Raw genomic sequence first — 26,924 nt, 5'->3', positions numbered from 1 at the left:
GAATGTCTGTAATGAAGGGGAATTTTAAGTCGAGGAATGTCTGTAATGAAGGGAATTTTAAGTCGAGGAATGTCTGTAATGAAGGGGAATTTTAAGTTGAGGAATGTCTGTAATGAAGAGGAATTTTAAGTTGAGGAATGTCTGTATGTCTGTATGAAGGGGAATTTTAAGTTAAGGAATGTCTGTAATGAAGGGGAATTTTAAGTTGAGGAATGTCTGTAATGAAGGGGAATTTTAAGCTAAAGAATGTCTGTAATAAAGGGGAATTTTAAGTTGAGGAATGTCTGTAATGAAGAGGAATTTTAAGTTGAGGAATGTCTGTAATGAAGGGGAATTTTAAGTCGAGGAATTTCTGTAATGAAGGGGAATTTTAAGCTAAAGAATGTCTGTAATGAAGGAGAATTTTAAGTTGAGGAATGTCTGTAATGAAAGGGAATTTTAAGTCGAGGAATGTCTGTAATGAAGGGGAATTTTAAGTCGAGGAATGTCTGTAATGAAGGGGAATTTTAAGTTGAGGAATGTCTGTAATGAAGGGGAATTTTAAGTTAAGGAATGTCTGTAATGAAGGGGAATTTTAAGTTGAGGAATGTCTGTAATGAAGGGGAATTTTAAGTTGAGGAATGTCTGTAATGAAGAGGAATTTTAAGTTGAGGAATGTCTGTAATGAATGGGAATTTTAAGTTGAGGAATGTCTGTAATGAAGGGAATTTTAAGTCGAGGAATGTCTGTAATGAAGGGGAATTTTAAGTCGAGGAATGTCTGTATGTCTGTATGAAGGGGAATTTTAAGTTGAGGAATGTCTGTAATGAAGGGGAATTCTAAGTTAAGGAATGTCTGTAATGAACGGAAATTTTAAGTCGAGGAATGTTGGTGTCACTGGGCCATATGGTTTTCACAGCAATAACAATGTATAATGCATAAATCGATTGTACATGTATATGTAACTATCATATCACATGTTACATTGAAAATAGCAACATTTGTGTAAACCTAGTAAATACTAGCCGCAATGTACCTTTCGGCTAGGAACAAACTTTTCTTTAGTTCGATCGGTCGAGCATCGGACTAGTAATGCAGAGGTCCCAAGTTCGAATCCTTGCGAAGGCTCAGTGATTACGTTTACAAAATAAAAGCCTGCGCGTTGTTACATTTGCTTTGGTATGCTTTGTTTTGTTTGATTAGTTTAACGTCCTATTAACAGCCAGTGTCATGTAAGGATCTGTCAGATATGTTGGGGAAAAGCCGGAGTACTCGGAGAAAAACTACCGATCAGCGGTCAGTACAACAGCAACTGCCCACATGTGATTCGAATATTTACAAGCGTGCCGTACGTTAACAATGTAAAAGTATGAAAAATTGTATAAGGTCCTGTTGGATATACAAATGATATAAACAAACCACTTAAGGGCTTAGCTCCATTAAAGTGACGGGAAAACATGTAAGTGTTGTTTGTTATTGACCGTAAACAGCATGTTATCTCTATCCCACATACGACAAAAAGCTAGCTAAGCGTTTTACACCACTTCCGGTTTACTCAGCCACTTTAGCGCTGATTGTTTGTGTTTTGTGCGACCTCCAAGGCACAACATAACTGACTGAGGAAAATAATTTACATCAATGATGGCGTCTTCGTTGTTGTAATTTAAGTGAATACTTTAAGTTAAATGAGAAATCCAAGAAAGAATGATAACTAACTTAATGTTATCAATAATTGATACATACAGACAGAATGTCGTTGCTTAAGACTGTTGCTGATGTCTTTGTTAATTCCAAACAACCAAATGACATCAAAAGTAAAAAAAATTCAGGGAAAAATCATGGAGTTAGACTAAATCATCTCCGAGGGATATCGCAACCGTTATAAAGATGCATTTTTATGTAATTAATCGAATTCGAATGAGAACCAAGAGAAAATGTTGTGTTACGTGCATAACAATTCGTGTACTGCAGGCCCGAGTTCAGTCTGCAACAGGTCCAAGTTCGTCTGCAGCAGGCTTAGTTCTATATACAGCAGGCCTGGGTTCTATATATACAGTAGGCCCGAGTTCTATATAAAGCAGGTATGAATTCTGTCTGCAGACGGCCCGTGTTCTATATACAGCAGTCCTGAGTTCTATATACAGCAGGCCAAAGTTCTATATACAGCAGTTCTGAGTTCTATATACAGCAGGCCAAAGTTCTATATACAGCAGGCCTGAGTTCTATATACAGCAGGCCCGCGTTCTATATACAGCAGGCCCGAAATCTATATACAACAGGCCCGAGTTCTATATACAGCAGGCCCGAAATCTATATACAGCAGGCCTGAGTTCTATATACAGCAGGCCAGAGTTCTATATACAGCAGTCATGAGTTCTGTCTGCAGCAGGCCTCAGTTCTATATACAGCAGGCCTGAGTTCTGTCTGCAGCAGGCCTCAGTTCTATATACAGCAGGCCTCAGTTCTATATACAGCAGGCCCGAGTTCTATATACAGCAGTCCTGAGTTCTGTCTGCAGCAGGCCTCAGTTCTATATACAGCAGTCCTGAGTTCTGTCTGCAGCAGGCCTCAGTTCTATATACAGCAGGCCTGAGTTCTGTCTGCAGCAGGCCCTAGTTCTATATACAGCAGTCCTGAGTTCTGTCTGCAGCAGGCCTCAGTTCTATATACAGCAGTCCTGAGTTCAGTCTGCAGCAGGCTTCAGTTCTATATACAGCAGGCCTGAGTTCTATCTGCAGCAGGCCCTAGTTCTATATACAGCAGTCCTGAGTTCTGTCTGCAGCAGGCCTCAGTTCTATATACAGCAGTCCTGAGTTCAGTCTGCAGCAGGCCTCAGTTCTATATACAGCAGGCCTGAGTTCTATATACAGCAGTCCTGAGTTCTGTCTGCAGCAGGCCTCAGTTCTATATACAGCAGGCCTGAGTTCTGTCTGCAGCAGGCCTCAGTTCTATATACATCAGTCCTGAGTTCTGTCTGCAGCAGGCCTCAGTTCTATATACAACAGGCCCGAGTTCTATATACAGCAGGCCCGAAATCTATATACAGCAGGCCTGAGTTCTATATACGGCAGGCCCGAAATCTATATACAGCAGGCCTCAGTTCTATATACAGCAGGCCTGAGTTCTATATACAGCAGGCCTGAGTTCTGTCTGCAGCAGGCCCCAGTTCTATATACAGCAGGCCCGAGTTCTATATACAGCAGTCCTGAGTTCTGTCTGCAGCAGGCCTCAGTTCTATATACAGCAGTCCTGAGTTCTGTCTGCAGCAGGCCTCAGTTCTATATACAGCAGGCCTGAGTTCTGTCTGCAGCAGGCCCTAGTTCTATATACAGCAGGCCTGAGTTCTGTCTGCAGCAGGCCTCAGTTCTATATACATCAGTCCTGAGTTCTGTCTGCAGCAGGCCCTAGTTCTATATACAGCAGTCCTGAGATCTGTCTGCAGCAGGCCTCAGTTCTATATACAGCAGGCCTGAGTTCTGTCTGCAGCAGGCCCTAGTTCTATATACAGCAGTCCTGAGATCTGTCTGCAGCAGGCATCAGTTCTATATACAGCAGTCCTGAGTTCTGTCTGCAGCAGGCCCTAGTTCTATATACAGCAGACCTGAGTTCTGTCTGCAGCAGGCCTCAGTTCTATATACAGCAGTCTTGAGTTCTGTCTGCAGCAGGCCTCAGTTCTTTATACAGCAGGCCCTAGTTCTATATACAGGAGTCCTGAGTTCTGTCTGCAGCAGGCCAAAGTTCTATATACAGCAGGCCTGAGTTCTGTCTGCAGCGGGCCCCAGTTCTATATACAGCAGGCCCGAGTTCTATATACAGCAGTCCTGAGTTCTGTCTGCAGCAGGCCTCAGTTCTATATACAGCAGTCCTGTGTTCTGTCTACAGCAGGCCCTAGTTCTATATACAGCAGTCCTGAGTTCTGTCTGCAGCAGACCGCAGTTCTATATACAGTAGACCTGAGTTCTCTCTGCAGCAGGCCTCAGTTCTATATACAACAGGCCTCAGTTCTTTATACAGCAGGCCTCAGTTCTATATACAGCAGGCCTGAGTTCTATATACAGCAGGCCTCAGTTCTATATACAGCAGGCCTCAGTTCTATATACAGCAGGCCTCAGTTCTATATACAGCAGGCCTCAGTTCTATATACAGCAGGCCTCAGTTCTATATACAGCAGGCCTCAGTTCTATATACAGCAGGCCTCAGTTCTGTCTGCAGCAAGCCTCAGTTCTATATACAGCAGGCCTCAGTTCTTTATACAGCAGGCCTCAGTTCTATATACAGCAGGCCTCAGTTCTATATACAGCAGGTCTGAGTTCTGTTTGTAACAAGCCCCAGTTCTGTCTGCAGCAGACCAGAGTTAATACAGCAGGCCCGAGTTCTGTTTGTAGCAGGCCCCAGTTCTGTCTGCATCAGGCCCCAGTTCTATATACAGCAGGCCCAAGTTCTATATACAGCAGGCCCCAGTTCTATATACAGCAGGCCCAAGTTCTATATACAGCAGGCTCCATTTCTGTCTGCAGCAAGCCCCAGTTCTACATACAGCTAGCCCAAATTCTATGTACAGCAGGCATGAGTTATGTCTGCAGCAGGCCTCAGTTCTATATACAGCAGGCCTCAGTTCTATATACAGCAGGCCTCAGTTCTATATACAGCAGGCCCTAGTTCTATATACATCAGGCCCCAGTTCTATATACATCAGGCCCCAGTTCTATATACATCAGGCCTCAGTTCTGTCTGCAGCAGGCCAGCAGGCCTCAGTTCTATATACAGCAGGCCTCAGTTCTTTATACAGCAGGCCTCAGTTCTATATACATCAGGCCCCAGTTCTATATACATCAGGCCCCAGTTCTATATACATCAGGCCCCAGTTCTATATACATCAGGCCTCAGTTCTATATACATTAGGCCCCAGTTCTATATACAGCAGGCCTCAGTTCTATATACAGCAGGCCTGTGTTATGTCTGCAGCAGGCCTCAGTTCTATATACAGCAGGCCTCAGTTCTATATACAGCAGGCCTCAGTTCTATATACAGCAGGCCTCAGTTCTATATACAGCAGGCCTCAGTTCTATATACAGCAGGCCTCAGTTCTATATACAGCAGGCCTCAGTTCTATATACAGCAGGCCTCAGTTCTATATACATCAGGCCCCAGTTCTATATACAGCAGGCCTCAGTTCTATATACATTAGGCCCCAGTTCTATATACAGCAGGCCTCAGTTCTATATACAGCAGGCCTCAGTTCTATATACAGCAGGCCTCAGTTCTATATACAGCAGGCCTCAGTTCTATATACAGCAGGCCTCAGTTCTATATACATTAGGCCTCAGTTCTATATACAGCAGGCCTCAGTTCTATATACAGCAGGCCTCAGTTCTATATACAGCAGGCCTCAGTTCTATATACAGCAGGCCTCAGTTCTATATACAGCAGGCCTCAGTTCTATATACAGCAGGCCTCAGTTCTATATACATCAGGCCCCAGTTCTATATACAGCAGGCCTCAGTTCTATATACATTAGGCCCCAGTTATATATACAGCAGGCCCCAGTTCTATATACAGCAGGCCTCAGTTCTATATACATTAGGCCCCAGTTCTATATACAACAGGCCTCAGTTCTATATACATTAGGCCCCAGTTCTATATACAGCAGGCCTCAGTTCTATATACATTAGGCACCAGTTCTATATACATTAGGCACCAGTTCTATATACATTAGGCCCCAGTTCTATATATAGCAGGCCTGAGTTCTGTCTGCATCTAGCCCCAGTCCTATATACATTAGGCCCGAGTTCTATATACTGTAGTTTGATTGCAATCAAGCATTTGTTTATTAGTTTGCGATACAATAAAGCGTGATAAAAATACACCGAATTAATCCACCATCATTATCTGTTCACAGAACGCATATCAATATTACCCGTAACCTGTTTTGTGGCGTTACTAATTTTACTCCCAAACATCAAATGAAAATGAAAATAATAAAGGCAATGATTGAAAGTAACTGGTATCTAAATTCCAATACTCCGAAATGATCACGATTATACTACCCCTGAGACCATTACAGTATTTTTAACTGACTGTAACTGTCAGAAGTCCTTTGTGCGCTATCTTACGCTATTACTATAGATCGTCCGAGCGTAAACCTGGCTTAATTTCGTCCCCAATATAAGGACGTGCTATTGTCGTCTTAGCAATGAGCTTTCATGGCATTTCAACAGAGCTGTCACGACAATAAACCTAATCACAATCCCGGATTCCTTACGCCCGAGACCTCTCGGTTTGTTAGACAATACTTCTAACAGCTCATGATCACGACTCGAGAACTGACCGAGGTATTGACTTCACAGGCCAGTTCATAGAGGACAGTGGATGACGTTCACATCGTAACAATAAAACCTTTGTTGGCTACACTAAAAATGCTTTGTCACCACAATATATTACTTTAAGATCTTTCCCTGTCAACCGTTAAGAGAAATAAATCAGTTTCTTCAACCCGTTAAGCGCCTATAGATCAATATGCGGAACATTATTTAGCTGAAAAAATGCGATTTGCTTTATTTTGTATCTAATCCCGGCCATAAGTTACAAATGTTCGCAAAAATCAATCTGTATACTTATCTTAACTGTCTGTTACACTGGTATACACACACATGAAATATGCATGTAGGCCTCTCCTAATGCTTAAAGAGAATGTTAAGTTGTGTAATGGCTTCCTATGGGAACAGATATCGCTACCAATCGGGAACCTTCGGCACTTTCCGTAAACGTCGACTGTTGTATGGTCCTTGGTCAGTTGCCCAACACAAGTGTAGCTTTTATCGCTGGTAGTATCACTACCACTAGGCACTGCATGCAATGGGACGTTGGTGGTGAGAAAGTAAGAAAAGGATTGTGATTAGGGCAGCAAGCAATCTCTCTCGGGGTTCAATGTCACCCCACATTCTGAGGAATCAGGGAACCGCAATGAACTCTGGGAGAGATTAGCCAATACATGGACAACTCGAGGCCAAGATCGGATGGGATATGTAAATAAAATTTACGAGGGCATTGAACTCTAGGTCAAAAGTCGAGGAGACATCAAAATATAAATGAGATGGACAAAATTTCAATGTTTAGGTTACAAGTCAAAATGAATAAAAGGACAAGGTCATGGTCGAGGATAGAGCAAAAGTGTTCGGAGATTATAAAGCAAGGTCAAGATGGAGAAAAAAGGCATGACATAACAAGGTCAAGGTCGATAACATACGACAAAGTTGGGAGGGAGGTAACGAAAGGTTAATATGGAGAGAGGAAATCGTGGTAAAGAAAACTGAATGCTTCAATTGGGCAACACCAGGTTAAGTTGAAAAGGCGGACAATACAAAGGAAGACAACACACCAAAGGTCGAGGATAGTACACAATGGTTGCAGCACAATGTCAAAGTGACGGGTAGGAGGGGTTGTTGGATATGGAATTTATTTCACACTCGTAAGTTATTTTTCAAAAGTTACAAAAAAGAGGCAAGCACAATACACGTGGAGCATGTCAATGTTAGGAGGAAAATACAAAGATATTGTACTGTCAAGGTTGGTTGGCAACATAAGGTCAGGTCGAGGGAAGTTTATGATTAGGACGAGTCAAGATTTGGGGGTATTAATACACAAAGTACATCACAAATGGTTGCGATTGATAGATAATAGACAGGTGATAGTCCAATGCGGTAGGTTTAGGGAGGGGGGCAGTCTGCTTGAATGGATACATCAGGGACAAACACTTTGTCTATTTAAAGATGTTAAAATAGACCACCGAATTGTAATGGGCCGTAATTTGGTTCAGAAATGTAGCGTCCAATACACAAAACGAGGAATTAGAATAGAGGTATAATGATGGGAAATGACATCACACGTTGTATCATGAGCTCAAATTGTCATCACTATGCAAAATGAAGAGTGCTCTCAAACAACACACACACACATTAATAATATAGGTCGAAATACTTTTAACTTAAATTCAAGAAGTGGTAAGACGACCGATTATTTCCATGACTGTATTAATTCCTCGTCTATTATAAATATTATACATTCCAATGACAGAAGATTGATGAGGGTCCCGGCCACTAGCCTATCCTCTATACCTTTATATAACACATCACAACGATTTTCACATGGACGTGGTTCATTTAACTGCGATAACGTGAAATTTGATATTTCGTGCATGTATTTATTTACAATTACATAATTATATCGAAACACCTCTATAAACACGACACGCAGAGCCGCAGCGTAGTTACACAATGTATATATGACAAAGTTCTCTAACGTAGAGAAAGTTATGATAAATCCAGTTTCCTGACTTCCACAACATTTGAGCTATGTCAATTTCGAATCATTTTCGTTTTCGGGAAAATAGTAACTAATATCAAAACAAACTCCTTGGTATTCGTGTACAGAGCGAGAAGGATGTCGACAGTAACCTCCACGTATGTACGTTTTCGGGGAGGTCAAATATAACAACATAAAAATGCCCTTAAATACTTTTTGTACGATCATTCCGACTTTTTGACAGGTCTTGAATCTTTACTTGAGGAACCGTTGCAAGTGTATAATGTTCTGTGTCATTTAATTGATTAACTAACATTTTATTTTTCTTACAGTTATCCAATTGCCATATAGAAAATGCAGCTACTACATATCATATGCATGTAAACAATCTGACAAATTATTAGTGGAATAGCTGATGCTAAAACAATCAGCACCTCATTCAAATGACTTCATCTGTTGTATAGAAGTAAAAAAATGATGCTTTCAAAATATGTGGCTTAAGTCAGGTGTAACTAAAGCATGGAAAACACCTAAAAGTAAACTTACCTTGAACTCGTCCTTAAGAGAGTGTAAGTTCCACAATGAGTTTAGTCCTGCTGATGTTTGTTCATGTATATATGACAAATAATCCCAGATTGATGTATCTTCTCCAACACAACCAATACAAATGTGAGATGTGTAGTAATGAGGCAAGTGTATATGCTAAGTTTGACCTACTTTACAGGTAAGTTATACTTCCCAGCAGACGACACACACCTGTAATCCTGGGGGGTCCGAAATACCTCCCCTCTACGCCACAACTTTATCACGCCAACATTCGCTCCCACAACTACCGACTATATGCAGCACGTTCTACGCGTGTGTAAGGACTATCGACTATTTTCGCCTGCTGATTAGAACGTCGATACGGATAGACTAAAAATCCCATTGCAGTATTATATCAACTTATCATCAGATTGCAGCTCTGCTACTCCTTCAGAGCAAGTTTTAATTTGGGCGTATAATAAAATTGTTGTTCAATTTAGCTGAATGTGTGTTTGTTTGCGAACTCTGAGACGTACATAGTTTACTTTCTTTATAGCGGGGCCGCGGAACGTGTCTTATTAAATCACGCCGTTACTACTTATAACTTGTTACAAATTGCTTTTAGTGTGTTTTAAATTTCCTAGTCGGTAGAATTTCATTAGAGTGTAATCAATATACAAAGATGGGAAACGCTGTATAATGAGACTTCACAAACTTTATGTGCGACACGTAGAACTCTCGGCGACTATTATATGTATATAAATACATTATACCTAGGGCATTTACATACATGTACATGCATATATACATAGGCATGTGTATAAATAGCACGCGGAGGATGATTTAGTTGGCTATCAGCTGTATATGTCAAAAGTGACATGTGCACCGATTACTTGCATGGGCGACCCCATTACCTGTATATACCGACCTTCGATGCTGGACAAACCAACAGACCTCCAACGCTGGACTTATCTATTTAAATTACACGACCCTTTATAAACAGGGGAAATCATCATATTTTACAGAAACCTGTAAATACCGAACTATACAGACTCGAGCAGACAAAGAAATCATTATATACTACAAAAACCTGTAAATACCGACCAATACAGACTCGAGCAGACAAAGAAATCATTATATACTAAAAAAACCTGTAAATACCGACCCATAAAGACTCGAGCAGCCAAAGAGATCATTATATACTACAGACAGACACCTTTAAATACCGACCCATACAGACCAGATTTAGAGCAGCCAGGGAAATCATTATATACTACAGAAACCTGTAAATACCGACCTATACAGACTCGAGCAGACAAAGAAATCATTATATCTACTACGGAAACCTGTAAATACCGACCCATACAGACTGGAGTAGACAAAGAAATCATTATATACTATAGAAACCTATAAATACCGACTAACAAAGACTCTGGCTGCCCAAACCGATTTTCAATTTCATTTTGAACCTTTTCTTGAAATCGACGTCTACTTTGTACAAGGTACCCCTCCCAATGTACATGTTTAAATTCTGAGTGGCTCTCTCCATGTACTTTCATAACAACCCTGTACAGTGTGCCCCCTCCCCATGTGCATACTTAAACCCTGTACAGAGTGACCACTACACTCATAAATATATCCCCGTAAAGAGAAACCCCTCCACTCATACATATAATCCTGTACAGAGTGGTCCCTCCACTCATACATATTACCCTGTACAGAGTGGCCCCTCAACTCATACATATTACCCTGTACAGAGTGGTCCCTCCACTCATACATATTACCCTGTACAGAGTGGCTCCTCCACTCATACATATATAACCCTGTACAGAGTGGCCCCTCCACTCATACATATAACCCTGTACAGAGTGGCCCCTCCACTCATACATATAACCCTGTACAGAGTGGCCCCTCCACTCATACATATAACCCTGTACAGAGTGACCCCTCCACTCATACATATAACCCTGTACAGAGTGACCCCCTCCACTCATACATATAACCCTGTACAGAGTGACCCCTCCACTCATACATATAACCCTGCACAGAGTGACCCTCCACTCATACATATAACCCTGTACAGAGTGGCCCCTCCACTCATACATATAACCCTTACATATACCCTTAATCCCTCACATCATACATATAACCCTGTACAGAGTGGCCCTCCACTCATACATATAACCCTGTACAGAGTGACCCCTCCACTCATACATATAACCCTGTACAGAGTGACCCCTCCACTCATACATATAACCCTGTACAGAGTGACCCCTCCACTCATACATATAACCCTGTAACAGAGTGACCCCTCCACTCATACATCATACATGTAACAATGTGACCCCCTCCACGCATACATGTAACCCTGTACAGAGTGACCCCTCCACTCATACATATAACCCTGTACAGAGTGACCCCTCCACTCATACATATAACCCTGTACAGAGTGACCCCTCCACTCATACATATAACCCTGTACAGAGTGACCCCTCCACTCATACATATAACCCTGTACAGAGTGACCCCTCCACTCATACATATAACCCTGTACAGAGTGGCCCCTCCACTCATACATATAACCCTTACAGAGTGACCCCTCCACCATACATATAACCCTGTACAGAGTGGCCCCTCCACTCATACATATAACCCTGTACAGATGCCCTCCATCATACATATAACCTGTCAGAGTGGCCCCTCCACTCATACATATAACCCTGTACAGAGTGGCCCCTCCACTCATACATATAACCCTGTACAGAGTGGACCCCTCCACTCATACATATAACCCTGTACAGAGTGACCCCTCCACTCATACATATAACCCTGTACAGAGTGACCCCTCCACTCATACATATAACCCTGTAGAGTGCCCCTCCACTCATACATATAACCTGTACAGAGTGACCCCTCCACTCATACATATAACCCTGTACAGAGTGACCCCTCCACTCATACATATAACCCTGTACAGAGTGGACCCCTCCACTCATACATATAACCCTGTACAGAGTGACCCCTCCACTCATACATATAACCCTGTACAGAGTGGCCCCCTCCACTCATACATATAACCCTGTACAGAGTGACCCCTCCACTCATACATATAACCCTGTACAGAGTGGCCCCTCCACTCATACATATAACCCTGTACAGAGTGGCCCCTCCACTCATACATATAACCCTGTACAGAGTGACCCCTCCACTCATACATATAACCCTGTACAGAGTGGCCCCTCCACTCATACATATAACCCTGTACAGAGTGGCCCCTCCACTCATACATATAACCATGTACACTCATACATATAACCCTGTACAGAGTGACCCCTCCACTCATACATATAACCCTGTACAGAGTGGACCCTCCACTCATACATATAACCATGTACAGAGTGACCCCTCCACTCATACATATAACCCTGTACAGAGTGGCCCCTCACTCATACATATAACCCTGTACAGATTGACCTTTTCACTCATACATATAACCCTGTACAGAGTGACCCCTCCACTCATACATATAACCCTGTACAGAGTGACCCCTCCACTCATACATATAACCCTGTACAGAGTGGCCCCTCCACTCATACATATAACCCTGTACAGAGTGGCCCCTCCACTCATACATATAACCCTGTACAGAGTGCCCTCCACTCATACATATAACCCTGTACAGAGTGGCCCCTCCACTCATACATATAACCCCGTACAGAGTGACCCCTCCACTCATACATATAACCCTGTACAGAGTGGCCCCTCCACTCATACATATAACCCTGTACAGAGTGGCCCTCCACTCATACATATAACCCTGTACAGAGTGACCCCTCCACTCATACATATAACCCTGTACAGAGTGACCCCTCCACTCATACATATAACCCTGTACAGAGTGGCCCCTCCACTCATACATATAACCCTGTACAGAGTGACCCCTCCACTCATACATATAACCCTGTACAGAGTGACCCCTCCACTCATACATATAACCCTGTACAGAGTGACCCCTCCACTCATACATATAACCCTGTACAGAGTGACACCTCCACTCATACATATAACCCTGTACAGAGTGGCCCCTCACTCATACATATAACCCTGTACAGAGTGGCCCCTCCACTCATACATATAACCCTGTACAGAGTGGCCCCTCCACTCATACATATAACCCTGTACAGAGTGACCCCTCCACTCATACATATAACCCTGTACAGAGTGACCCCTCCACTCATACATATAACCCTGTACAGAGTGACCCCTCCACTCATACATATAACCCTGTACAGAGTGACCCCTCCACTCATACATATAACCCTGTACAGAGTGACCCCTCCACTCATACATATAACCCTGTACAGAGTGACCCCTCCACTCATACATATAACCCTGTACAGAGTGGCCCCTCCACTCATACATATAACCCTGTACAGAGTGGCCCCTCCACTCATACATATAACCCTGTACAGAGTGGCCCCTCCACTCATACATATAACCCTGTACAGAGTGACCCCTCCACTCATACATATAACCCTGTACAGAGTGACCCCTCCACTCATACATATAACCCTGTACAGAGTGACCCCTCCACTCATACATATAACCCTGTACAGAGTGGACCCCTCCACTCATACATATAACCCTGTACAGAGTGACCCCTCCACTCATACATATAACCCTGTACAGAGTGGCCCCTCCACTCATACATATAACCCTGTACAGAGTGACCCCTCCACTCATACATATAACCCTGTACAGAGTGACCCCTCCACTCATACATATAACCCTGTACAGAGTGACCCCTCCACTCATACATATAACCCTGTACAGAGTGACCCCTCCCTTCCACTCATACATATAACCCTGTACAGAGTGACCCCTCCACTCATACATATAACCCTGTACAGAGTGGCCCCTCCACTCATACATATAACCCTGTACAGAGTGGCCCCTCCACTCATACATATAACCCTGTACAGAGTGACCCCTCCACTCATACATATAACCCTGTACAGAGTTGACCCCTCCACTCATACATATAACCCTGTACAGAGTGACCCCTCCACTCATACATATAACCCTGTACAGAGTGGCCCTCCACTCATACCCCTGTACAGAGTGGCACTTCTCTTGTACATATAACCCTGTACAGAGTGACCCCTCCACTCATACATATAACCCTGTACAGAGTGACCCCTCCACTCATACATATAACCCTGTACAGAGTGACCCCTCCACTCATACATATAACCCTGTACAGAGTGACCTCTCCACTCATACATATAACCCTGTACAGAGTGACCCCTCCACTCATACATATAACCCTGTACAGAGTGACCCCTCCACTCATACATATAACCCTGTACAGAGTGACCCCTCCACTCATACATATAACCCTGTACAGAGTTGACCCCTCCACTCATACATATAACCCTGTACAGAGTGGCCCCTCCACTCATACATATATACATCTACATATAACCCTGTACAGAGTGACCCCTCCACTCATACATATAACCCTGTACAGAGTGGCCCTCCACTCATACATATAACCCTGTACAGAGTGGCCCCTCCACTCATACATATAACCCTGTACAGAGTGACCCCTCCACTCATACATATAACCCTGTACAGAGTTGCCCTCCACTCATACATATAACCTGTACAGATGCCCCTCCACTCATACATATAACCCTGTACAGAGTGGCCCCTCCACTCATACATATAACCCTGTACAGAGTGGCCCCTCCACTCATACATATAACCCTGTACAGAGTGCCCCTCCACTCATACATATAACCCTGTACAGAGTGACCCCTCCACTCATACATATAACCCTGTACAGAGTGACCCCTCCACTCATACATACATATAACCCTGTACAGAGTGGCCCCTCCACTCATACATATAACCCTGTACAGAGTGGCCCCTCCACTCATACATATAACCCTGTACAGAGTGACCCCTCCACTCATACATATAACCCTGTACAGAGTGGCCCCTCCACTCATACATATAACCCTGTACAGAGTGGCCCCTCCACTCATACATATAACCCTGTACAGAGTGACCCCTCCACTCATACATATAACCCTGTACAGAGTGGCCCTCCACTCATACATATAACCCTGTACAGAGTGACCCCTCCACTCATACATATAACCCTGTACAGAGTGACCCCTCCACTCATACATATAACCCTGTACAGAGTGACCCCTCCACTCATACATATAACCCTGTACAGAGTGACCCCTCCACTCATACATATAACCCTGTACAGAGTGGCCCCTCCACTCATACATATAACCCTGTACAGAGTGACCCCTCCACTCATACATATAACCCTGTACAGAGTGAACACTCCACTCATACATATAACCCTGTACAGAGTTGCCCCTCCACTCATATATATAACCCTGTACAGAGTGACCCCTCAACTCATACATATAACCCTGTACAGAGTGGCCCCTCCACTCATACATATAACCCTGTACAGAGTGACCCCTTGGCCCTCCACTCATACATATAACCCTGTACAGAGTGACCCCTCCACTCATACATATAACCCTGTACAGAGTGACCCCTCCACTCATACATATAACCCTGTACAGAGTGACCCCTCCACTCATACATATAACCCTGTACAGAGTGACCCCTCCACTCATACATATAACCCTGTACAGAGTGACCCCTCCACTCATACATATAACCCTGTACAGAGTGACCCCTCCACTCATACATATAACCCTGTACAGAGTGACCCCTCCACTCATACATATAACCCTGTACAGAGTGACCCCTCCACTCATACATATAACCCTGTACAGAGTGACCCCTCCACTCATACATATAACCCTGTACAGAGTGACCCCTCCACTCATACATATAACCCTGTACAGAGTGACCCCTCCACTCATACATATAACCCTGTACAGAGTGACCCCTCCACTCATACATATAACCCTGTACAGAGTGACCCCTCCACTCATACATATAACCCTGTACAGAGTGGCCCCTCCACTCATACATATAACCCTGTACAGAGTGACCCCTCCACTCATACATATAACCCTGTACAGAGTGACCCCTCCACTCATACATATAACCCTGTACAGAGTGACCCCTCCACTCATACATATAACCCTGTACAGAGTGGCCCCTCCACTCATACATATAACCCTGTACAGAGTGACCCCTCCACTCATATATATAACCCTGTACAGAGTGACCCCTCCACTCATACATATAACCCTGTACAGAGTGACCCCTCCACTCATACATATAACCCTGTACAGAGTGACCCCTCCACTCATACATATAACCCTGTACAGAGTGACCCCTCCACTCATACATATAACCCTGTACAGAGTGACCCCTCCACTCATACATCCCCTGGAGGCAGGAGGGGCGGGGCCAAATAGGTGAAATAGAGGGAAAATTCTTTAAATCGCTACTTATTTGTCATAAAGTTCTGCGTGGAATGTAGCTAAATTTGGCCAGAAACATCCTTGGGGGAAGGGAAACAGAGTTTGTATAAATTTGGCTCTGATCCCGAGGGGGGTAGGAGGGGCAGGGCCCACCCATGCGAATTGATCATGAATAATTCATGAACATTCATGAACTATACATGAACTATTCGTCAAAAGTTCATGAACTTAAAAGTTCATGAATTAAGTTCATGAACATTAAATGGCCTAATGGAAATAATACACAGCATTTTCATGCACAGTTCATGAACTGTTCGTAAATATTTAGTTCATGAACAGGTTCATGAATAGTTCATGGACAGTTCATGGACAGTTCATGAATAGTTCATGAACAGTTATGAACATTTGATGAACTGTTCATGAACATTAAATGGCCAAATGAAAATAGTAAACAATGCTTCATGAACTGTTCATGAAAAAAATTGATGACAGTTCATGAATATTTAGTTCATGAACAGTTCATGAACTGCATCATAACCAGTTTGATACTGAATCAAAATTTGTAATGAATTACAACTGCAGCAATCATGCTTTAATATTGAAAAACAAATTCATTAAAAAGTCTCCAGCTGACATGTTTATTTTTCAAGCAATGAATTTTCTTTTTAGGAGAAAATGACAAAGTCATAGTATAGATTATAAATAGATGTCATAATAACATATACATTACATACAATATATATAATTATTATATATAAGTCTGTTTTGTTTTTAAAGAGGGTTGAAAAAATTTCCTTTGATAGCAAATATTTTGAATAAACCTGTCTATTGTAGTTCAGTGGTGAAGTTTACACTGACAGTATATAAGTGCAAGGGCCCTTTGTGTCCAGCTGTTTCCCCTTCTCTGTACCCCCTCCCTATCCCATGGCCACTAAGTATGGCCTTGAGGCCATGGTCCATCCTTAATCTCAGTGTGTAAATTCCTTACACATGTCTAAGCCGATATTATGTACACATACATTTCAGGCTACTAGCTTGTGAAAGGAAATGTCCTGACCCCTTTAAATGACTAGTTAAATTTGATAGCTTCTGTATCCATAAAATGCTAATAGTTATTATTAATTAAAGGACTAGCTACCGTGTATATCAACTGATTCTGACTATATTGGAAGCATCTCTTGTCAAACAAATTGATCCAGCCAGTAAATGGAAAGTTTCAATAGTTAAAATGTGACTTTTGAAAAACAGATTCTACATATATTATCCATTTAATCTTTTAGATACCAATTATTTATACATTTCTTTATTATTTCACACTTTTCAGGTTATGAAACTAGCTTGTGTACTTGTAGAAATCAAATCCTCATGTACATGCAAACTCCAGCTCCTAAAGATATGCTATGCACATTAAATTGAAATCAAACAAACAATATAATTATATATTCAACATACCTTGTAAACTGTGTCATCAATCCATAATATGAACCTTTGGATTATAATATATCCTAAGAATTGTTGCACATAGTTCATCTCTTTGTAAATGCCTCCAACACTGTTTAAAATCTGGTGATGTCATGACCCTATATTCCAGCACCCAATCAAAAGCCAGATTGTTTCTCATGTGATCATGCAAGAGGCTTCTCTTTGATTTTATGAAAAATTAATTTTTTTTGAGCTTCACATATTTTTGAAAAATAGGGGAAAAAAATAAATCAAATTTAGCATTAAAAAATCAAGGCATGTTTTTAAAGCATAATTAACCAGTTACTTCAATTTAGTTCATGAACATATAATTTATGTTCATGAATAGTTCATGAATTAAGAATAAGTTCATGAACAATCTACTGATGTTCATGAAAACCATATTTAAATATTATATTCATGAACTATTCATGAAAAGTTCATGAAACTTCATGGACACTTAATGAACCAATGTTCATGAACTTTGTATGAAAAATTTAATGAACAATTCATGAACATTTACAGAAAGTTCATTAACATTCATGAACATTTCATGGTTCATGAAAGTTCATGAACATCAATTCGCAGGGGCAATTAGGGAAATAGAAGTAAATCCTTTCAATCGGTATTTATAGTGTTCTGCAAGGAATGTAACCAAATTTGGCCAGAAAACCCATGGGGGAAGGGGATCAGAGTTTGTATAAATTTTGGCTTTGACCCCTGGGGGGGGGGGGCAGGAGGGGCGGGGCCCAATAGGGGAAATAGAGGCAAATTCTTTTAAAACACTACTTGTCATGGAGTTCTGCATGGAATGTAACTGAATTTGGCCAGAAACATCCTTTTGGGAAGGGGAACATAGTTTGTATACATTTTGGCTCTGTCCCCCCAAGGGCAGGATGGGCGGGGCAAAATAGGTGTAAATCGCTATTAATCATAGAGCTCTGCAGGGAATTTAACCAGAGTTTGTATAAATTTTGGCTCTGACCCCCTGGAGCAGAAAGAATGGGTCCCAATAGAGAAATTACAGGTAAATCATTAAATTTATTCAGAAAAGAAACAATGAACCTGTATTTAGAACATTACTTGGCATTACAATAACCATGTGAGCGATACAGGCCCTCTGGGCCTCTTGTTTTTTTAGCTCACCTGGTGAAGGCCAGTGAGCTTATGTCATAGCGCTGAGTCTGTCGTATGTCGTCCATCTGTCATCGGTTGTCCGTTGTCTGTCTGTCAACATTTCCTTTTAAATTGCTACTAGGTGGCAGGAGGGGCGGGGCCCAATAGGAGAAATAGAGGTAAATCTTATAAATCTTATACTTGCCCTAGATTTTTTGCATGGATTGTAACCAAAGTTGGCCACAAACATCCTTGGGGGGAGGGGAACAGAACTTGTATAACTTTTGGCTCTGATCCGCCAGGGGCAGGAGGGGTGGGACCCAATAGGAGATTTCAGAAAAGATGGCGATGACGTCACACAAAGGTACATCCGGGCGCTCAAAGGTACAACTCCGTATATCTGTACACATAAACATGTGGGAACACAGCCGCTTGAGATGTTTGTTTACATTTTATTGTAATAAATAGTACGGCAATCCGAGAACTATTGCGTTATTTTAATTTTTAAAAGTGTAAATAATAATATTTAACAATATTATATAAATATAAACATCTGGCATTCATATATTTTACTCTGTTTATACTCCATTTTCGACCGCCACGAGAAAAAAACAAGGTCGCCATTAGACCTACGTATAAACATTGACAGAATATTAAAAATATCAGCTTGAAATTATAAATTTAATTCCAAGTTTCCCGAAATATCATACTGACATTTTAATAAGCGATTATTGTTTTCTAAGTCTTACTTGGTAAACACCTTACGATGTGTGATTATGACCAAACTAAAATTTACCCCAAGCGCACGGCAGCCATTACGTACAGTACTGCCGAGATCCCGAATTTCGTCATTTTTCAGAGTCACAAAATTACGTATTCTGGATAACTTTTTCGTCAGAAATTTTGGAATTTAGTTAATGACATACAAATGAGTCAGTTTATAGTTACTTTTTATAATATTTTAAAACAAAACTTCGAGTAATTTAGGATTCTCGAAGCCGTGCGCAATGTGTCCTGGTCGGCATTTACAGTACTACGATCTAGCTATATTGTAGTCTATCTAACATGTATTCAAATTATTTAAAAGTAACATCACTTCAATGTGGGACTTCACATAGCAGCCCATGGAATAAAAGTGACCAAAAATTTAAAAAAAAAACTCTCTACAGCATGAAATTGAACGATTTCACCATTTTATTTTTTCGAGATATCGGCAGCCATACTGTACATGTACGTGCACGTACATGTACATGTACATATAGATCTGCATTTACGTGTAACACAGTGGCTTATACCATTCCTTTAAAACAAGATATACATGGAAAATAACGAAATATATATATTTTACAAGTACTTATTGAGATATGTGTTGGTAATTACGTATTAATATTATTAATTTCCCAACTATGGGCTGTGGCCCGAGGTGATCTACCAGCGAAGCCATGCATGAGCGGCCGTGGTCTGGCCAGGTGGTTCACATTCGTTATATTTATATTAAATAGTATTGTGAACAGCTTTTTCATGTATAACAGAAACAAAATACATTGAAATCAGTTATCTATTCATAACTTTTTTCACTACTTGGATTTCTACGTGAAAAACGGGTACTTGTGACGGCCCGGCACCGCTTCGCAAGCTGGCTTCAACACTAAATCTACAGATATATTTAGCAATAAACAATTGTAAATATAAAAATATAAATGTCTGTCAACCTCTGAAACAATCAAAAAACATTCTAAAATCAGAATTTGCAAGTATGAAAGTGTATACTTTTGTCAACGTATCGATTGTATAGCAGGGATGTACGTACATGTATCTGTTATTGTTTTTATTAGTCGCCATACTGTGTTTGTACCTTTGAGGACCCGGATGTAAACTTTCTGTGACGTCACGCCATCTTTTCTGAAATCTCCTATAGGGGAATTTGAGGTAAATCCTATAAATTACTACTGGTCCTAGAGTTCTGCATGGATTGTGACCAAATGTGGCCACAAACATCCTTGGGGGAAGGGGAACAGAACCTGTAAAAATTTTGGTTCAGACCCCCCTTCGAGCAGGAGGGGTGGAGCCCAATAGGGGAATTAGAGGTAAATATTCAAATTCTTTCAGGAAAGAAACAATGAACCTGTATTCAGAAGATTACTTGGCATTACAAACCAGATGAGCGATACAGGCCCTCTGGGATTTTTGTTGAAATAACCAAGAGGCCTAAGTATCTAATATTGGGCCTATGACATGCTGGGATGAAAGGCTAGTAAGCATGTTCAAATGAATGACCTTGACCTTAATCCAAGGTCACAGGGGTCTAATATGCAAAAATATTCAAACAACTTCTTAATAACCAAGAGACCAAGAGATCTGATATTGAGCCTGTGACATGCTGTGAGGAAGGGTTACAAAGTTTGTTCAAATGAATGACATTGACCTTCATTCAAGGTCACAGGGGTCAAATAGGCTGAAATCTTTTGACAACTTCTTCTTAATAAAGGAAAAAAGTTTATTGACGGATAAGATAGAAGAAAGATGTCAAGAAATAATGGAAGAATATGAACAAAGGATATCAGAGCTGGAAAGATTGATAAATGTGAAATATAAAACTAATATAACAGATATCAGAGACTGTATACAGGATGAAGTTAAAATACAAATGAAAACAAAGGAATCACAGCCAAATACAGATGTGATCATGTCAGAAATGAGGGACATGAAAGAACGGGAAAATAACATCGTCCTATTTGGAATCTCTGAGCAATCTGAACACGACGGAAGACAACGAATGGAGGCCAATACAGTGATGGTAGAAGATATGTTGAATGTATTTGATATACAACAAAGTCAACAAGTGAAAGAGATAAGGAAAGCTATTAGACTCGGTAAGACATCAGAAGCAAACGACACTAGCTGGCTGGTTCCTGTGTGTCTAGACTGCCCAGATACGAAGAAAACAGTTTTCAGAAACATTAAAAAACTGAAGGACCGTCATAAGTTTTCCACTGTATAGATACGAAATGATCTAACAAAATGCGAAAGAGAAAGGGAAAGAGAGCTGAATAAAGAAGCAAAATCATTGGAAACAGAAGACTATATCTATTGTGTTTGGAGACCACCATGGAATAGGAAAATCATATGCTTTCCTAGAATAATAACTAATTGAAGGACAAGGAACTTTTCATATGTTGTTTTCGGACACAATATCAGAATAGGATAATTAAACAAAAAACTTTTAAAATTATTAGATAAAATTCTGTTAGAGTAATTTAGATATGGATATAGAGGCAGAGTAATTTAGATATGGATATAGAGGCATATGCTTTTCTGCGTTCATTAATTTACTCATTACTTAATAACCAAGAGGCCTAGGGACCTGATATTGGGCAGGTGACATGATGGGATGAAGGGCTATAAAGTTTGTTCAAATGAATGACTTTGACCTTCATTAAAGGTCACAGGGGTCAAATAGGCTTAAACTAGTTCTGTAGTCTTACATAATGTAAAACGACTTCTTCTTCATAATTGTGGGGCTTAGAGACCTCATATTGGGCCTCTGATGTTTGTTAAGTATGAACCATGATTACCAGATAGCAGGAGAGCGATTTGGGCCCATTGGGCCCTTGTTTAGTGTAAAAATACATTTGCAAAATACATATCATCATAATTTGACATTGATGTTGGTTTTTTTTTTTTTTAACAGAAATCAACCTGTGAAAGTGTTCCAAAAAGTAGAGGAAGAGCAGAAGAAAGATGATGATGACGAGCCATTATGGAAGAAAGCAAAATTAGGATAACAGTTGTTATTCTTCAAAAAACACGTTTTAATCTTTTGTAAATAAATAAATGTGATACATAAAACCAATATGTGAATATCTGACTAATTTTCTCCTTTTTTTTTGTAGGAAAATTTCATGTTGAAGTGTATATCGAGAGCAAAATTTGTTGATGACATTTAAAAAAGGATGCCCATACCGAGATTATTTGTAAGATGTTTCACATCTCTTTATCATAATCATCCTCTATGATGCTTTGGTATACACTTTATATCTTCCTAAATATGATTTAATTATACTCCTCAAATATGTAGCAGAGAGTTACCAGATTCACAACAACAAATATATATAAATGATCAGAAAAGAACATACACTAACAGCAAGCATATCACACTCACAAATGCCATTGTCCATATCAGTGACAAAGTTAGTGTTTGACGAGGTCCATGATCTGAGAGTTTTTGGATAACACTATGAAGCTGGTCTGTGAATGCTTCAAAAGAGAATAGTTCTACTACTCTTTTTCTACCAGCCTTTCCCATTTTTTTCCCTAGATCTTTATTTTTAATAAATTTCACCATAGCTGCTGAGAAGTCTGTATCACATGGTTCACACAGAAATCCTGTGGTTTCATGTCTAACCGTTTCCACGGGACCTCCACTTTTAACTGCAATCACTGGACATTCAAGGTACATAGCCTCTATTGGTACAATACCAAAGTGTTCTCTGTCAGGGGTGTATAGAAGGCAAGAGCTGTGTCGCAGTAAGGTTCGCTTTTGTTCATCACTGAATGAACAAATAAAACTAACATGATCAGATACACCAGTTTCCTCTGCCAGTTGTTTCAGTTCATTGTAATATTCTCTGTTCTCCACAACTCTTTCGTCATATCCACCAGCCATAACCAGGTGAACACCATTCAAACCTTTTTCATCAACATTTTTCAAAGATGCTGGAAAATATGAATATTAAATGGTATAACTACACATATACAAATATATTATCAATCAATTTAGACAAAAATCTAAACACAACAAGATTTGTCCTTATCTGTCTATAAATTAAAACTTTATGTTAATTCTTGTTTTTGAGGAGCAATTGAATTTAACATTTATTACTTACGTTTGATATACTTGTAGACATATTATCATTTTTTTTCTGAGAAGCCATTGAATTTGACATATATTATTGCTTAAGTAATTACCAAGAGCACTAATAGCCAAAGATAGATTCTTCTTCCTTTCATATCGATTAATTGAGAGAAAGATTGTTGGTTTGTTTGGAGGCAGAAGGTCACTAGTCGGTGGTAGTGCTTGCTTGTCTAATGCAGAAAAATCTGGTATAGGGTACAGCACTTCTGGAGTTATCCTAACAAGGGAGGTAAATGTATCTTTAAAGATTCCAGCTGTGAAAAGAAAAATTGTACAATTTTAAAATCAGATTAAGGTTTTTTATTTTTAGTTTTCTGTATTACTTAATAGCCATAAATACATGTACATATGTTCAATAAGCTATTATTGATTACAACAAAAGAGATCCCAGAGGGATCTTGGCGCCCACCAAAGAATGATCTTTGTCTGACAATGGAAAAATGGATCTTTTCTCTGCTTTTCAAACTTTTACTACATACTACATATGAAATTTGAGAACGATCCTTTCCTTACTTTCTGAGATACATCGCAGGAACAAACTTCAACTATCAAAATCCAAGACGGCCATCTTGTTCACTGATTGGTACCAAAATGCAATATGCATAACCAGGGACCTAGGGGATCATGCACATGAAATTTGAGACAGATCCCTTTGGTACTTTTTGAGAAATAGCGGTAACAAACTTCAATTATCAAAATCCAAGATGGCGGCCTGTCGGCCATCTTGTTGATCGATCAGTCCCAAAATGCAATATGCACAACTAGAGCTCTAGGGCAACCTATATGTGAAATTTGAGAAGAATCTCTTCAGCACTTTCAGAGAAATAGCGGTAACAAACTTTAATTGTTAAAATCCAAGATGGTGGCCCGTCTGCCATCCTGTTGACCGATAGCTGCAAATTGTAGCTCAAAAGACTTTTAGACAGAAAATGGTGTAGTCTTTAGAGCTACAATTGGTGCCTATTACTGATAATGGAGCAAATTAATGATTATGCAAGGCATTATAAAACGTTTGTTGGCATTTTATCGTACTTGTTTAATATCGCTTACCTACTAGGCATTAAAATTGAACCACATAAAATATCAAATTCTCATCGAGGCATTATTTTTTACATAATACATATGGAGGTCTCTCTGAAGGGTATTTATATAGTAAGTCAACAAATTGTGAATTTGACGTCTTGTGAGTGGTACGATAGATATTAAGAATGGTAGTTATGTTTGTTTTGGACAAAAATAATATGTAAATGCATGTATACACATAAAATAATTGGAAACCTACAAAAAAGTATGGAAAACTGTGGCCGAAAGGTATAGTAGGCCGGGTACGTATATTCGTTCTAGTTGACCGATTGATCCTAAAATGCAATATGCACAACTAGGGTCCTACATATGAAATTTGAGAAAGATCATTTTAGTCCTTTCTGAAAAATAGCGGTAACAAGAATTGTTAACGGACGGAAGGATGGACAACGGACCACGATTTGAATAGCCCACCATCTGATGATAATAAAAATTAGGAACACATTGTATATATTAATTTCTTCCAATAACAATATCTTCAAGTTTATTGATGAGTGACATAATATACAAAAATATGTATTATGTTTAAAACAATATCTTTTAATTACATCATTTTTAATGGATTTTCATCAGTTTGGTAAAATCAAATGAAGACTACCTGTAAATTTGCTGTTTACTAAAACACAGTCTGCCATTCCAGTAGTTTTTTCCTCTAACCAATCTATAGGGGCTCTATAGACTTTTTTTAACATACTCTTCCTTTGTGTCAGCAACATGTCGGGGAAATGACAATAAAACAAAATCCTCGCTTTCGATAATTTCAGCACAGGGATGCACGCAGAGATTTGATCACAAAACACGATGTCATATTCCAATGAGCTGAAGAATACTAGGTAAATAGCTGCATAAACCATGCGCAGGTACGCACATAGTGCATAACATTTCCCCAAAATACTGCGTGGTAACCAGTCACCGACTGCGGTAACATGTAAGGTACCATCTTTAGTCTCCTGAAAACAGTGTGATGGGTCATGGTGGGCAGTCACAAAATGGACCGTATGGTTTCGGGATTTCAAACCGAGCGCTGCATCAATGACGGCTCTTTCTGCCCCTCCTATACCTAAGTCCGGATGTAAAAATACCACCCTAACCATTCTTTCCACTTCTTGATGATTTCTGTAGTCTTGCGTAATGTAAAACAGAATAAATGATGACAGCCACGTCTATATTCCAATACCCGGAAGTGAACACTAAATATGGTTTCTTACCAGAAAAGAGTTCTGTTTAAGGGACGTAACTCTGTTAAGTTACTAATAAGACTTGAAGGTGTTTTTTTTTTTTTTTTTTTTTTTTTTTTTTCAAAAGGCATTTCATCGATACTATACATATATATACAATGTGAAGTAACATATATAAGTATCAAACAAGACTTCATTGATCTGCACACATTCATAAATAAGATTTGGAGAGATATTAATGTATAGTACGTGAGTTTTATGACTGGGAGACGGAGGAACAGCAAGAAAGTAGTGGAGTGAGCGGTAGGGAGACTGTGATCGGAGAAGAGAGAGAGAGAGAGGGGAGGGGGGGGGGGGGGGTTTTGATAGTGTGCATCTTAAAACTATTTGTAAATAATAAGCGTCACATCAATAATTTTTCAAAACAAAAATATTTAAGTGATGGGAAAGTTAATAACATGAATAAAAAGTTGATGTTGGTATATGAACAAAAAAAAAAAAAAAAAAAAAAAAGAAAAACGTCAAGGTTAAGCCAAGTTTACTATTTTCATCCACTTTTTCCATTCAAAATTTAATTTCTCTATATAAGCTTGATCTTTTCCGTATGCGATATGTTTCTGTACAGCATGGAGATCTTTGATGCAGTTTACCAATCTCATTACATTCAAAGAATTTTGAAAACATCTAGTTCTATAAATATACTGTTTAATCACAAGGATAGTTTCATTATCAATCCTGTTGTATATACCATTTTGTCTAAAAAGTCCAAAAAGCATTGTTTCTTTATTGATAGAGAATGGTAAGTAAAGGATATCCAGTAGACACTCAAAATCAGTTAAAAAAGCTTGTACTTCGGTACATTCCCAAAAAATATGAGTAATTGTCTCCCTTTCTACAGAGCAGAACACACAGTGAGGATTATTAGAGAGACCTACT

The 26,924-nt window shown here is 40.1% G+C and overlaps 2 protein-coding genes across 2 annotated transcripts in view; both read right to left on the bottom strand.

Annotated features, from left to right (window-relative positions):
* The window catches only part of LOC138324692 (cAMP-dependent protein kinase catalytic subunit alpha), a 152,213-nt gene extending 143,071 nt beyond the window's left edge, over positions 1 to 9,142 (bottom strand). Inside the window, exon 1 of the mRNA XM_069269732.1 lies at positions 8,827 to 9,142. The gene's annotated coding sequence lies outside the window, so the exon portion shown is untranslated. The remainder of the gene's footprint in view (positions 1 to 8,826) is intronic.
* A 7,857-nt stretch (positions 9,143 to 16,999) lies between these two features.
* On the bottom strand, positions 17,000 to 26,294 carry LOC138324690 (alpha-1,3/1,6-mannosyltransferase ALG2-like). Its single transcript, XM_069269728.1, has 3 exons — positions 25,409 to 26,294; positions 23,781 to 23,981; positions 17,000 to 23,528 (listed from the first exon to the last, which is right to left on the bottom strand). Exons 1-3 carry the CDS (start codon positions 25,902 to 25,904, stop codon positions 22,933 to 22,935), a joined length of 1,293 nt encoding a protein of 430 aa, XP_069125829.1. The 5' UTR covers positions 25,905 to 26,294; the 3' UTR covers positions 17,000 to 22,932.
* Positions 26,295 to 26,924: the final 630 nt, after the last annotated feature.

Source organism: Argopecten irradians, chromosome 6 (genome assembly GCF_041381155.1).
Source record: "Argopecten irradians isolate NY chromosome 6, Ai_NY, whole genome shotgun sequence".
NCBI classification, from domain to species: Eukaryota; Metazoa; Mollusca; class Bivalvia; order Pectinida; family Pectinidae; genus Argopecten; species Argopecten irradians.
Note: the sequence above shows the minus strand (reverse complement) of the source record. Positions and strands in the feature narration are given on the sequence as shown.

Coding starts and splice junctions, on each gene's coding strand:
- LOC138324690 (XM_069269728.1), bottom strand. CDS start 25,904: ATGGTTAGGGTGGTATTTTTACATCCGGACTTAGGTATAGGAGGGGCA. Junction 23,982..25,408: donor AGTAAACAGCAAATTTACAG/GTAGTCTTCATT, acceptor TTCTTTTCACAG/CTGGAATCTTTAAAGATACA. Junction 23,529..23,780: donor TTTGGCTATTAGTGCTCTTG/GTAATTACTTAA, acceptor CATATTTTCCAG/CATCTTTGAAAAATGTTGAT.